The 14,112-nt window shown below is 41.2% G+C and overlaps 3 protein-coding genes across 3 annotated transcripts; 2 read left to right on the top strand and 1 right to left on the bottom strand.

Moving 5' to 3' along the window:
* The first annotated feature begins 548 nt into the window (after nucleotides 1-548).
* LOC105050527 (uncharacterized) lies at nucleotides 549-4,372 on the top strand. The gene is made up of 3 exons (XM_010930591.4): nucleotides 549-981; nucleotides 3,131-3,283; nucleotides 4,026-4,372. Exons 1-3 carry the CDS (start codon nucleotides 646-648, stop codon nucleotides 4,269-4,271), a joined length of 735 nt encoding a protein of 244 aa, XP_010928893.1. The 5' UTR covers nucleotides 549-645; the 3' UTR covers nucleotides 4,272-4,372.
* Nucleotides 4,373-4,514: 142 nt separating this feature from the next.
* LOC105050601 (uncharacterized) lies at nucleotides 4,515-10,084 on the top strand. The gene is given in 7 exon segments (XM_010930685.4): nucleotides 4,515-6,031; nucleotides 6,033-7,364; nucleotides 7,448-7,567; nucleotides 8,677-8,793; nucleotides 8,884-8,973; nucleotides 9,580-9,687; nucleotides 9,815-10,084. Coding segments are annotated over 7 exon segments (1,908 nt in total). The 5' UTR covers nucleotides 4,515-5,968; the 3' UTR covers nucleotides 9,893-10,084.
* Nucleotides 10,085-10,752: 668 nt separating this feature from the next.
* Nucleotides 10,753-13,699, bottom strand: LOC105050528 (aspartyl protease family protein At5g10770). Its single transcript, XM_010930592.4, has 2 exons — nucleotides 13,496-13,699; nucleotides 10,753-12,100 (listed from the first exon to the last, which is right to left on the bottom strand). Exons 1-2 carry the CDS (start codon nucleotides 13,644-13,646, stop codon nucleotides 10,872-10,874), a joined length of 1,380 nt encoding a protein of 459 aa, XP_010928894.1. The 5' UTR covers nucleotides 13,647-13,699; the 3' UTR covers nucleotides 10,753-10,871.
* Nucleotides 13,700-14,112: the final 413 nt, after the last annotated feature.

The raw sequence follows: 14,112 nt of genomic DNA, 5'->3' as shown, positions 1-14,112 counted from the left end.
TATTTCATCCGAGCAACATTTCAAGGAATTCATTATTATTGAAAAAATATTTTGTCAAAACATAACATGTTTGTAATTAGATTTACAAAGTGACCCACACAAACAAGACCTTTAGGGCAAGTTTGCCTGCCTTTATAAAAATATAGACAAATCCTGTAGACAATCACTCGCTTACTAATAAGTAAATCATATCATTTTTCTTTAACTAGGAGATTTGATCACAGTCCTCGCAGGCAAAAATTATGAATCACTTGGAGAAGATAAAACCTGTAGAGTGCCGGGGGTAAAATAATTGTCCCAGGAGTTCAACTCAGTCTAGGTGGCTATTGGAAAGAAATACTTGAATTATTTGTTCTCGTTCAAATATTGGTGGCAGCATTTACCATCAAATTGTTGACTCGATTCGAGCGTGCACCTTCGCTTAGGGGCTTATTTGTAATATCGATCTTTTCTAGAGGTTAATGCAAAAGAAAATATTTTGTTGAGAAATTTATAAATGCACTCCATATATTTGTGTATATACACCTCTTGGTCAGATTTGGTCGTCTCGTCTTTGTTCTCCACGTCCTCCTAATAGGAGCTCTAAAACCAAAGCCACCCTTCCCCATCTTCTTCTTTCCTTCCGCTTCCAGAGAGGGCCATTTAATGGAAGGAGTGGGGGCCCGGCTGGGCCGGTCGTCGACTCGGTACGGGCCAGCGACGGTCTTCAGCGGACCGGTCCGGAAGTGGAAGAAGAAGTGGGTCCCCCTCTCCAACCCTAACTCCAACGCCTCTTCCAACGCCGCCCTCAACGGCGGCGGCGCCACCAACAACAACCACTCCCATCTCCTCCTCTACAAGTGGACCCCCATCTCCTCCCAGGCCAACGGCGGAGCCACCACCGCCGCCGCGTCGGCCATGGGGAAGGACGTGTCGGCCGCCACAGCTGTCCCCGCCGCCCAGCCTGAGGAGCCCCCCCGGAGGAAGTTCCGCTACGTCCCGGTAAGCTGATTCCCTTGATCTGCTGCCCTAGAATTCCCCGATCTTGGATTCGATGGCTCTTGGGATCCCAAAGGGGTAGGTTTTTCTTCTGTCGGCCCTTTTGGGCGTTAGGGTTTTTCTCCTTTCTGGCTGCTTACGTGCTCAAATTCTTCTCCTTTTAGTTATTCTTCTTGTAAAAAACATAAAATAATGATAAGAATCCATTCTTTCATTAACAAAATTGGAAGATTGCTGACACAGAACGCATATTTGGTTTAAAGTTTTAATTCTTAGTTGATTGGTTTGCCATGTGTTATAAGTTTCGATGAGTCTTTTGTATTAACTGTGCTGTGCGAGTAGATTCATGGAAAGGCATTGATGCTTTGGGGTTGATGGATTGGAGAAGTTTGTAGAGTCTCTCGCCATTGCCAAAATGTTGATGATTAGGGTTTATTTTTGGATGAGGTGGTGAGGTATTTCGAGGTTCACATCGACTTTAGGTCAACTCACTTGCCGCTCCACATGTTAGTTCAGGGCTAATGCTTATTGCTCACAAGCGTGAAGCTATGCTTGTTTATGGCTGTGGTTGTGCCTTGGGTGTGCTAGGTGCTCTGTCAGCTGGACATAAGCTTATCAACTTGTAGTATCCACGCCGTGTATTCAGTGTGCATTTAGCAGGCTTGCGAGGATGTACTGCATGTGCAATTATGTCGATGAAAGCTCCTGCATATGCCACCTGAGGTCCAGTTTGTTGCTTGTTGAAGCCCAAGAGATTCTGGGATCGCATGACTCGCATGTAGTTCGTGGTCCTAAGGCTAACTTTCATGGACATTTATTGGTCTATGTCAGTCCAACTCTGCCTTGAGGTGGCCCAGATCACCTTTGAATTTGGATAGCTGTGAGGTATTGGTCCAACAACAGAGACTTCAGTGACTGTATGCTCAAAATATGAAACATCAGTCTAGTCTGGTTGACTTCAAAGAATATTTGTTTTCTTGCTTCATTTTCTGATGTAATTTAAGGGAATTTTTGGAAATTTTAAATTTGATGTGGTTGTGATTCTGAGGGTTTATCATGACAGCCTTTTTTCAGACTTTACTGCGAGTTGATAGGGATTGAGACTTAGTTAGGAAGTACAGCTGAGTTGCTGGATTGGATTATATGTTTAGAAAGCTCTTGTTATAAGGAAATTGATTTATAGGCCTTTAGAGTCATGGTTCCGTAAATTTTAAGGCTGCTTCAATGACTTTCAGAGTTTACACTGATATATAAGCTTGCTAATCTAATTTAGATGTATTGATCAAACAAACTAACTTTTGCTAAAATGTTGTTTCTCCATCGCACTCTATTTTGGTTGACTCTCATGGGATTTTAGGGTTGATAGAGTCAAGTTTTGGAGAAAACGTGTATAGGAAGTTTCTTTTAGCTTATTTGCGTGGCTTGATTTTTGATGATGAGTTAGAAAGTATGGGTTCTTTGGAGTATGCATTCTGTTGATTTGAAATTTTGAGTCATTTGGATTTGAAAGTTGTTTTTATAATTTTCTGTAGTATATACTGGTGGCAGCTCTTACTGATTTAGTTTAAATCATATTGGTATTTTGATGAACAGCAAAAAATAAAACAGGATTTGAAATGAAGGTGGCATATTGGAATAAGTTTGAGCAGGACTTGGCTTAAGCATCTTAAAAGTAATTGCACATGGTGAAATGAAGATGACATTACATTAGGCATTATGCTTATGCATATTTAGTGGATGAGATCATTGCATCTATTTGTACCATGGACCCTTATAGATCATCACAGAAACAGAAGAATGAATCATGCCATTTCTAGGTGGAAGCATATTAACTTTTTCAAACGTGTTATTGAGCAGCTAACAAGGTTGCCAATTATTTGAGATGTAGGAAGTGGAGAGCATAGCTTATGCTTTCAATTGGGGTGCTGTTTAATACTTTGGTAGCTTCTCTTCAGTCTTGACCAGTTATGATGATGAACTATATACGGCATCACTATCTGTGTGTACGAGTGTATTAGACTGTTAGTCACATATTCATTATTGTCTATCGGAAGCTAGTCAGTATACTTAAGTTCGAAGAACACTTGGTTATTGTAGCATTCTCTTCCTAGCCTTTTCCATTGATATTTATTAGATCATATGAATAATGCAGATTTCTGTCATTGAAGAGCAAAAGCAAGAGGCTGCAGTGAAGTCTGAGGAGGAGAATAAACCACGTGATGCTGATGCTTCTGCACAGCCCGTCCAAGCTAATCAGTCTGATGGGAAACCTGATATGAATGATGCCTCAATGGAAGAAGCTCAGGTGGCAATTAGATATTTCCTATATTTCATATATACAGCATCTCATTATGTGAGCAGATCAATTTACTTGTCTGATGATCTCCGCATGAACTATCGTCATCCTTTTGTTTTATAAATATAACTTCCTGCTTCTCATTTTGAACCTTCACTTTTTTTCTTTTATAGGATGTTGAGAGACACCATTTTTTAAAATAGTATAAACCTGTTTGATTGTACAGTTTCCCAAAACTTGTGTGGGATGATTTATTGCACAAATTATGCAGTCAGTAAGTCAGTTACCTGTTCAAAATTGATGAAGCAACAGATTTTGCAGTTTATTTTACATGGATTTTGGTACAAGTGTTGAGTATGTGTGTGCATGTAAATGTCAAATGCTTCTAATCCTGAAGAATTTCTTCTTGTGGATATGTGCCATGAGTGTCGTAACAGCATCCAAGTGTGGGCTATTTTTATCAGTTAGCTCTTAAAAGAATGTCAAATATTCATGGGCAAAACATTTAAATATAGCCTCGTTTCCCCGTTTCATCTTTCGGCCCCAACTCTTGGTTGACTAGTAGTCCTAGGTCAGCACTTCCATGCCCATCTCACTTAGACTCCTTGTACCTTAAAAATCACAAGTTAACCTTCTGCAAAATCTCATATTCTGTTATTCAAAGCTGATGCAGGCATCTCTGGGAACTTGCCATTATTTTTCCAAAATGCCCCTTTTGAACAATTTATGGATGATTGTTTTTGTGTTTCAGGCTACAGGCAAGGATCAAGCACCGGCAGAAAACAAGGGAACAGATCTAAATTTGAGCTTGGGTTTGAACGCTCCTGATGATGATGGTGAAAGTGATACCAAACCGGCAGAGCAGGGTGACGGCACCGGTAAACTACATAGAGTAAAGTCAGGTGAGGACGTGGAAATGAAATCTGCAACTGATTCAGAAACTGAAAATAAATTAAAGAGGAAGGCTGTCACCCCTGACCTTGAAATGAGGGTTTAAGTTCCTGTATCATCTTTTGTTTTATTTGACTGTCTTGCAAGAGGCATGATATTGTACCCTGATTGATGCACCATCATTTATGTATTACACATTATCAAGCATCCTAATAGAGATAATCCTAATGGCTAGGTGGATCAGGAAAAAAAGAAAAAAAGAACAAAGAAAGAACCTGTTTTAGTCTAGAGGTTGATGCAGCGTGTGGTTGCCTAAAAATATGCAACTGAACCTCTCAAATGGTCATAAGCTCACCATTTTCTCACTGGATTTTGGTGATACAAGATCCCTGAAGTCCAGTTTTCCAAACCCTGGAACTAGTTACTGTGCATTGTCCTTGGAACTAGTTACCGTGCATTATTTATGGGTTGCACCTCTGATCTTGTTTCTGTTGAAACTTCTGTTATTTAATATAAATAGTAAAGGCCAACCAAAACTGTTGCTGCTTTATTTTCCAATAACTCATATTTGTGTTATTGAGGGCGTGGGTGGTGTCCCCCAGCCAACCCTCCCCACACCAAGCCTAATCGGATTTCATGGACAACTTCTTTGAAGGACTGACTGGCTGGAGGTTTCAGCACCAGCAAGCTGATGGATGCATATGCATGGCATTGAGATTGTAACTAGCCATACAAAATTTTTATCACATCAATATGTGATTCGAGGCATAGATCATACATGACAGCATGGACCATTTCAGAAGGAAATTTCAGGCTAGTTCAATGTGTACATATCAGCTTTTATAACAGATGTCGAATATGCCCATATAGTTTCCATTATGGGTTGCTGGTCCTGTTGCAAAACATTTAAGGTTTCTGCTACAAATTCTACTAATTCTGGTCTCTTGGCGAACCAGTGCTCCCATCAAAGGAGTTTTGATTGGCATACCCTTCATGCATGTCCATTAAATTGATTTTTAAATTTTTTTTGCCTGTGTGTGGTAAATCTATGTCAGACTATATGAACCCCTGCCACGAGCCTCTCTTTTATGCTTGTTAAATCTGTTATCCAAGTTGCAACACCATTGAAATCGTGAGTTCGGAATTGCCTGGTGTGAATTGCAGGGCACCTAATATTGAGTCCCTGCTGGCTTAATATAATGGCACCTACTCAAACTGGTGAACGTATGAATATCAACTTCTAGATCACCGAATTGTTGGCACGAAAATTGAAAGAGAGAACAAGAAACCTTTCTCCGTCCACCTAACATAACATGTTTGCCAAAAGGTGGATGTTGATGTTTTGGTGATCGGTCGCAAGCCCTGAGGAATCCTTGCACTCTTGTGCTCCTTCGCTGTGCTCCACGGCTTGCGCGTCTGTGTAATGTAACGGGTCTCGTAGCTTAGTAATTTTGGTCCTTCACTTCAAACTCCAGAATCAAAATCATTATCGTTGGTTCTGTGATCTTCCATACATACGCGCGATCGAATCGCATGTTCAAATCGCAGGATAGCTAATGCGTTGAAATTTGTGAGCACGAATCTGGTAGTGCCGATGACCATATCCCCAGCAGCCCGTTTGTTGCGCTGATTTTCGACCGTTGGAGCCCGTGAACCGTCTTTTATCGTCGCCTTTAAATGCTTCCCAAGAATATTAACTAGCCGTTGCGTGAACCTCGCCGCCTAACGGCTCTCTCCATCCCCCCCTTCTCTCTCTCTCTCTCTTCTCTGATCTCTTCACTTAGATAGTGTCTCCCCATTCACATGATCTCTTTTGGGGCAGAGAATCATTCCACTCCATCTCGTCTTCCTAAGTTCGCTGGTCATTAGTTTCCTCATGGAACCCAATCTCAAATCTTCTTCTTTTGATCATCCCAATAGCCATCCACGTACTTCCGGAGTAGAGACCAAGGAGGATCTCCCTCCAATGGCGGCACCAACAATCACAACAAATCCTCCTGCCACCGAGAAGAGGCCACGGCGGCTGGCGAGGCAGGTGAGCTCCCGATACATGCTGACTCCATCCTCATCATCATCTTCTCCCATATCGTCTTCTTCCTCCTATGGAGAACCCCATCTTGCCTCCTCTCCAAGAGTGGCGTGCCCCTCTTTCCCCCACCCCCTTCTCCCTCTTCCCAAGAAACACCACCATCCCCACCCGAAGCAACACCGCCGGACCCCCTCGATTCCCTCTTCTCCTGATGCCACCGATTCCGAACCGGAGTGCTCCACCTGCTTCACAGATGAGAATCAGCCCATGGGTTCGGTTAGACGCAGCTTGGAGACTCCCCTGTTATCAGGGATTCAGAGTAAAGATACTGGGACTCAGAGAAAGCGGGCCGTGGTGAGGTTATTTGATGAAAATGGCGGTGAGCGACAGCAGCCCTTTGATCACCCGAAACCCATTGATGTGAAAAGAAGACCCAGGCCTGGCACTCCGATGGTATATCCTCTGGATAGGACTAGCTCCGGCACCAGCACTGGTACTCCAAGATCGACGTATCTGAGCCAAAACCTTCAGAGATCCACGAGTGTTGGCGCATCAGCTGCAAGAAGGGCAACCCCGAGACCTCCCACCCCTGCCCGAGTTGGCCCATTCCCTTCGGAGAAGGACGGCGGCAATGGGCGCGACGAAACTTGCTCGGAGAACTACTCTACAGTGGCTGACTTCTCTGATTCAGAGACTTGCAGTGTCAGCAGTCAGGGTGGGCTCTGTGAAAGCCCTCCGCTTCCAAGCCACAACAATTGCAGGGGACGGCCGGTTTCAGAACTCCGGTCCTCCATGCCCGAAGCTGACCTCTTGCCGACCATGTCGGCAAGACGGGCAGTAGAAGGGAGCTCAGGCCGACAAGATTGTGGACAGGATCCTTCTTGTAGAGCATCAAACCCTCTATGTTACCGCTCTCTGAATATGGCTTTGTCGAGTTGCCCGCAACATCCGTCCAGTCTGAATAAGTCCTTAAATAGATCCCTTGTTCCATTGAAGCCTCCACAGCCCCCGACTACCAAATTCACGATGGAGTTAAAAAAGGGAAGGAAGGTATCTGGCCGGCAGGAAGATGTCCATATGCTTCGACTGCTCCACAACCAATATCTGCAATGGAGATTTGTTAATGCCAAAGCACAGGCGACGGTACAAGCTCGGAGAATTGCAGCTGAGGTTAGTTGCAACATAGCCCTCTAGTGAATGCTTGCTTCGTTTGTTTATTGTGGAACAAACTGAACAGCTTGTATTCTTTGCAGAGATCACTTTTCGGGCTCTCTGTAAAAATTTCAGAGCTGCAAAGTTCTGTTACAGAGAAGAGGACCGAACTTGAACAACTGAGAAGAAGGGAGAGTTTGCTTTCCATTCTCAAAGCTCAAGTAAGACTGATTCTTCTAGTGTTTTATTCTGATTCAATGTTCATTTATTTTGATGCGGCTTCAAATTGTTATCTTGCTGACGTACACATAAATTACTGAAATGCTGGAGTCTTGCTGAATGATTCATATTTGATATGATACTAGAGAGGATGTTGATCCAAGTGAGTTCATGTGTTTTTTCATGTGTTCTAATATGGTTTTGAATTAGTTTTCTGCTTGGCCTCCATATAACTTAATAGATGCACCATAGATTTCCTCTAATTGAAACAATATGTTCTTACTACTAGCTGTGAGGTTGATCCTGATTAAGTTCTCACAGGTTGGAATAGACATAATCAATCAAAAATAGCTTCATTGGAAGTGTTAGTGGATTGAAGAAACAATCTAAAACAAATTAGTAAGCAGGCTTCGAATATTTAGCTTCCATTGAATTCTTATGGTTGATCAAATTGCTTGATTATTATAGTTTCATAAGTGTCTGTTTTCCATGTTTGCAAACACGAAAAGTGGAGATTCGGAGGCGTCTTAAGGTGATCGGTTTTGTGTTGGTCGAAGGTAGGGGTCATCAAATTTGGCTGGTGAACCATCTTCCTTGTTGCATGTATTATCTGACTGCTATATGAGAAGGTTGTCTTGGCTCTTTTCTTCATGGAAATTCACACTGAATTGACCGGGCAATATAAGTATACTAGATACTCATTAGCATATGGGTTCCAGCAGCAGTAACTTCTCATCCTGATGTCAATGGTTACTGCGGTGCTCTTGAACTATGTCAGGTGTCTACCTTGCTTTTTGTTAATTGGCATTCGTTATTTTTGATTGATCTGTCCAGACAGCATATATGAAACTGCAGATGTAACTGAAGCAACTCTTACTTCAGTGAGATAAATGTGATGTACCCTGATAAATACTTTTTTGATGAAAATTTTGCTAGTATATCATTATTTTGTTATAGAAATAGGTTTAAAATTTTAGCCCACAAGTAAGGTTATAAACTAATAAACCCAAAAAATTCTAAATTTGTTAGCGCAGGCAGAAGTGTGTTACTTGACTGTGATTTCTACTGATTATACTGTACTAAAATGTATATGGTTTGGTTTCACTTCTAGATGCCATGTTTGGATGAGTGGACCAATCTTGAAGGAGACTACTCAAGTTCGCTCTCTGGGGCAACAAAGGCTTTGCAGGATGCTTCACTCCGACTTCCAATTATTGGGAATGTGAGGGTAAGATTTGCCTTCATATTTATACTTCATGTGATTGTTTTCTTTTGCATGTTATGGTGATATTTATCAGGATGTAATTCTTATTTTCAGGCTGATGTTAGAGAGCTAAAAGAAGTCCTTGATTCTGCAATGCATATGCTGGAGTCAGTGTCTCCCTATGTTGGGTGCTTTCTACCAAAGGTGAGAGAATGTTGATTGCCTGAACTTGGTAACACCATCGAATAGTGAAAGGGATGCGCACTGTTGACTATTGAGGATGAGCTTTATTTGCATATAAACAGAGCATCAGGGACCTATTTATGAGGTTGCTCAAACTCTGCGGAAGTCTGCACTGAATGATGACTTCTATGCAATTTCTTTTTTATACTACTATTAGAATGTTGATTGCCTGTATTTGGTAACACCAGGGTATGGTGAAAGGGGGGATGTGCACTGTTGACTATTGAGGATAAGCTTTATCTGCATATAAACAGAGCATCAGGGACCTACTAATGAGGTTACTCAAACTCTGCGAAGTGTGCACTGAATGATGACTTCTATGCAACTTTTTTTTATAATATTAGTATGAAGTAGTTCAGAATCAGTTAATTAAATCTTTGGATGCTCATTCTTAAGTGAATACTTCTTATTGATATTTTGTGCTAGCAATAAAAAAAAAAAGAGCAATCGACAACTAGCTTGCAGTTGTAAATAAATATTTCTTTAATATAGCATAATCTTCACTGTTTTCCACATTCATATTTGCATTAGTAGACTGTCATAATTGATTTCATTTTCTTGGTATAGGCCGAAGGTGTTGAAGATATAGCTTCAGATCTTGCTAGGGTAGTCAATAGTGAAAGAACTCTGACCGAAGAGTGCGGAAATCTCTTATCTGAAGTGCATAATTTGCAGGTGTGTGACTCCTAACTTCACCTCAAATTTGTCCTTTCCTTCATTTTTATTTCCTCTTCTGCTTATTCTGAATCATTGGACGAAAAGAAATATTGATCAATATGCTATTGCTTTTTGTTCCCCACAGGTGAAGGAATGCAGCTTAAGAAGCCAATTAATGCAACTCAAGCAACGCAATGTAATGTTAATGCAGAGACATTTTTGATTTTGCTGGAGCCAGCTATTTTCCTTGAGTTTCTTCGACATGCTATGCATCCAAAATAAAGCGAGAATGATTCTTTTATTCTTTCTTCATGTCACATTCTCTTATATTAATAAGGAGAGGGAGAATGCCATGAGATCAGTTCTTTCAATTGTTGGAGATGGGACTGAGGAGTTTCTGAGCAGTTTTATTCAAATACAATTAGAAAATTTATCCCCCAACTCCTTTCACCGTATTCATATATTTTCTCATCATAATGGAAAGTCTCAAAAATCTCAGTCATCTATTGGATGACACTTTGATATTATCTCCTGGAAAAATGTTTCATTTACTCTTTGGGTAAATTATGTGGGAGAATATCATCATTTCGTCTTCATCACTATAATGATTCAGATGTTTGAAGGAGAGAGTGAAATTTGATGGGCAAGCAAATTGTATCTAATTTTTGAGCTTCATCAGCTGCAAATAAGCAAAATGCGGCGTGATAAAAAACTTAACACCGATGCTTAGGGTCATCATAAAGTTGATAACTGTGATAACTGCGGGTAAGAAGGTGCTTAATCCTTTCATAGAGCCTTCTCAAGAAAGTTGTGCTTATAGTTAACCCCGTTTTGACAGGAAAGGGGCTTCAATAGTGAAAATGACGGTATACATTATGATTACAGGTTACCGTCTCATCTCCTATCCATGGCATGCGGTGGAATTGGCCAATTCTCTCTCTCTCTCTCTCTCTCTCTGAGTAACAAACACTTGCACTTCCGATGCATTTCGGGGAAGAGTGCTCAAATTGATGATTCCACCTCATTTGGTTCCTCCCTCGTTCCAACTGCATAACCATACTAGGAGGTGAAAGAAGGCCAAAATTGAAACCCACTTTTGCTTTTATTCTTTAATAAATCCTTTGTGATCCTTGCATCTTCCAGTCATTTAGTTAACCGGTTGTCTTATTACAATTGAGAACTTAATGTACCAGATTTTCAAACTAACAACCATTTGGACTAAATCCAATTGCCTTCTTTGAGACATCATAGACTACATTGAACTTCCTCTGTTGCACATTCCCTATGATGCCCACATCATTGGCATCACTATTTCCGGCGAATGCAAGGCAAGCCTGCGACTGGCTTGCCACGTAGAGTATTCCCGAGCCATCCAAAATGGTGGTGATCCCACCGCCGAACTGCAACGCCACCGTTGGTATACTGACCTGACTGTATCCGCTGAAGTCATAGCATGTATCCAGTATCTCAAGTGCCGGCGCCGACTTGTATCTCGACATCAATTGCCGGAATGCCGATCGGAGGGCAGAGTAGGCCGCAGGCGGGAGCCTGCTGATGACCGTCCCGGAGTCTATAATCGTCCCGGCATCGGAGAACACCGTCGGCGATATCGAGAGCCGCTGCCCACCGACATATATGGCTACAAGATCAAGGTAGTAGTATGATGGTGTCGTTGGATCCGTCAGCATCGGTGTGAACTTCACATTGGAGGATATGGAACCGCCGCCAAAAGTCAAGTAGCCGGTGGAACTCGAGGTGGATGGGAGGCAGTAGGAGAAAACGCCGCCAAATTTTTGAAACGCCTGCGACACTATGGACACCTTCTCGCGGCCGAGGCCAAGTAGCCCGGTGGCCTCGCCGAAGAGGCCATCGTTGTTCTCGCCGCACCCGAACCGGAAATTTGGCAGCACCTGGGAGGACGTCAAGGTGAGGGTATCCTGGGCCCAGAATCCTGTGGTGTAGGAGTTATCGCCATATTGTACCCCATAGACGCAAGTTGAGGAGGTGCAACTGGAGAGGTCCAGATCGGAACAGTAGGAGGAGCTACAAGAAATGTTGGCGTAGGTGGAGGAGTGGGAGGGGTCGAACAGTGGCTCTCGTTGCTGGTAGCAAGAAGGACATGGCCGGCATTGGATCCATGTGACGTCGCTGCCGGTGTCAAAGATCACGGACTGGTCCCTCCTGGGGGTGCCGAAGCCGACGGTGACGACGTAATTGCCGGTGCCGAGAGAGTCGCCGGTGTGGGCTGGGATAGAATTGGCGGCGTTGGCTTGCAGAGTACTGGCTGTGGTTCGAGTGTGGATTGCGTTGACTCGAGATTGATCCCTGTCGAGTATTTGCTTGTGGTCGGGGCTTTGTTTGAGATGGAGAGGCGAGCATGGGCCGTGCCGGTGAACGACTTTCAAACTCGCTCGACTCGGTCTCGGCGAAGCTACACGATGAAAATAATTTAGGGTGCGTTTGGTTAGCCATTGAAAAAATATTTTTTTATTTTTTTTATTTTTAAAAATAAAAATTAAAAAATAATATTTGATAATATTATAAAAAATAAAAAATTAAAATAATTATTTTATATATAAAATAAAAATATTTTACTTTTTAAATTTTATTTTATTATTATTTTTTTTTTTGCTTCTGCACGTTTAAAATGCCAAACCAAAAAATACAGAGCCCGAATCCTTCTTCCTGATCGAGCTCGTCACCTCCCCACCTCTTTCTCCCTCTTTTTCTTAACCTTTCTCTCTCGTCGAGTCGTCCTCAAATATTATTTTTTATTTTATAACAACGTAGTTATCAAACATATTTTTTATTTTTTTATTTTTACTTAATAATAAAAATTAAAAAAAAATAAAAAATATTTTTTAAAAATTAAAAAGTGTAACCAAACACATCCTCAATTTAGTTTGATTGTTAAAAGCAATTGATTCTGTGTTTTCTGCTTATGAACATGCATTATAAAAAAAAATTTTATTTAAAATTTTTATATGGATATCAAGGGCCAAAATTACGTTTGGATGAACTAAGAAAGAGGATGGTTTTATACGTATATGTACTAAAATAGCTTGTTAAATTCTAGAGAATTCATAATTCACCAAAATCATACGCGAAGCCATCCATGCTTTGAGTACCGTTTTAATAGGAAACCATTCCTTCTGCCATCCGATCCGTCCTATGCTAACATAGCTCTTATAAAAAAAAATATTCTTCTAAAGTAATTGCTCTTTTCACCATTTCTAACTTAGTCAACAGAGCACCATGAGGTGGTCAACAGACTAGTTCTTGGAATCATCAATTCCAGGTTGACCGGTTGGCCAGGGAATCCACTTTGCCAACCATCGTGGCCAAGTGGATCTATTTTTCTTCCACTAAAAAAGAGTGTTGGAATTAATTTAAAAAGTGTTTTCATAAGCATTTGACAAGAACAATGTTTCCAATATTTTCAAATATTAATAATTAAAGATATTACAATTAATCTAAGAAAAATAAAGTAGAGAATGGATTATTTGTCTGCAATATTGGGACATGAGTTTGGAGTTCATCTTTTTGTGGTTTAGATATGATCTGGGAGTTCATCTTTTTGTGGTTTAGATATGATCTAAAAAATAGTATCTGATCTGAGTTGAGTATAGTCGATCGAACAAACTTACGAATTTGGGTCAAAAATAAAAAAAAAAATAAATTGACAATTCTTCATTAACCCATTTCTAGTCTATCATGCATATGTATCATTATTTCAGATTATTATGAAAAATCATTTGCATCAACTAGCATGTGCTATGAAATTATAACCAAAGAATCATCTCAACATAAAAGTAGATAATCACACCTTCAGTTGAGGAGCAAACGTCGCGTGGCAGCAAAGTCTGAATATCGATAGTATGATAGGCTTCAAATTTTCCTCGCGAGCATTCACAAACAAGTGCGAGAAATAGGAAGAGGAAATACAAATAACACAAGGCAGAGGAAAGAGAAGCCATTACAGAAGAGTGAAGAGGTGGAGAAGGGAAGATGTCGAAGATATAGACGCCAGGCTAGCGGATATTTATATATTCGAATTTGCTTGTCTGCACGCTTGGACGTTTGGTGCTCCAAGATTAGAAGAAATCCACTTCTCTCTCCCCCTGGTCACTCCACCCACTTCATGTTGCATTTGGTCGTTTCCTTCGCACCACCGGACCGCAGGGCCTACCAACCCCAATAATGACTCAAACTCATGGGTCCACCAAGGGTTGGTTTTATTACACATGGGGACTCCATTTGTCTCTTGTCCTTCCAATCTTTCCATTGCAGGCCGCAAAGTCGTTAAAAGGTAGCGATGGTCATCACCTCCATGTCAAAACTAATCTCATACAGAGCTGTGTGTGAAACCAGTCTTCCTTTTTTTATTTCAATCTTTGGTTTGTTTACATCAAATGGTTTTATACCTAACTAAATGAAGTGTTT

The sequence above is a fragment of the Elaeis guineensis genome, chromosome 8, assembly GCF_000442705.2.
Source record: "Elaeis guineensis isolate ETL-2024a chromosome 8, EG11, whole genome shotgun sequence".
NCBI lineage: Eukaryota > Viridiplantae > Streptophyta > Magnoliopsida > Arecales > Arecaceae > Elaeis > Elaeis guineensis.
The sequence above is the reverse complement of the archived record's forward strand: the minus strand, read 5'-3'. Positions and strand labels throughout refer to the sequence as shown.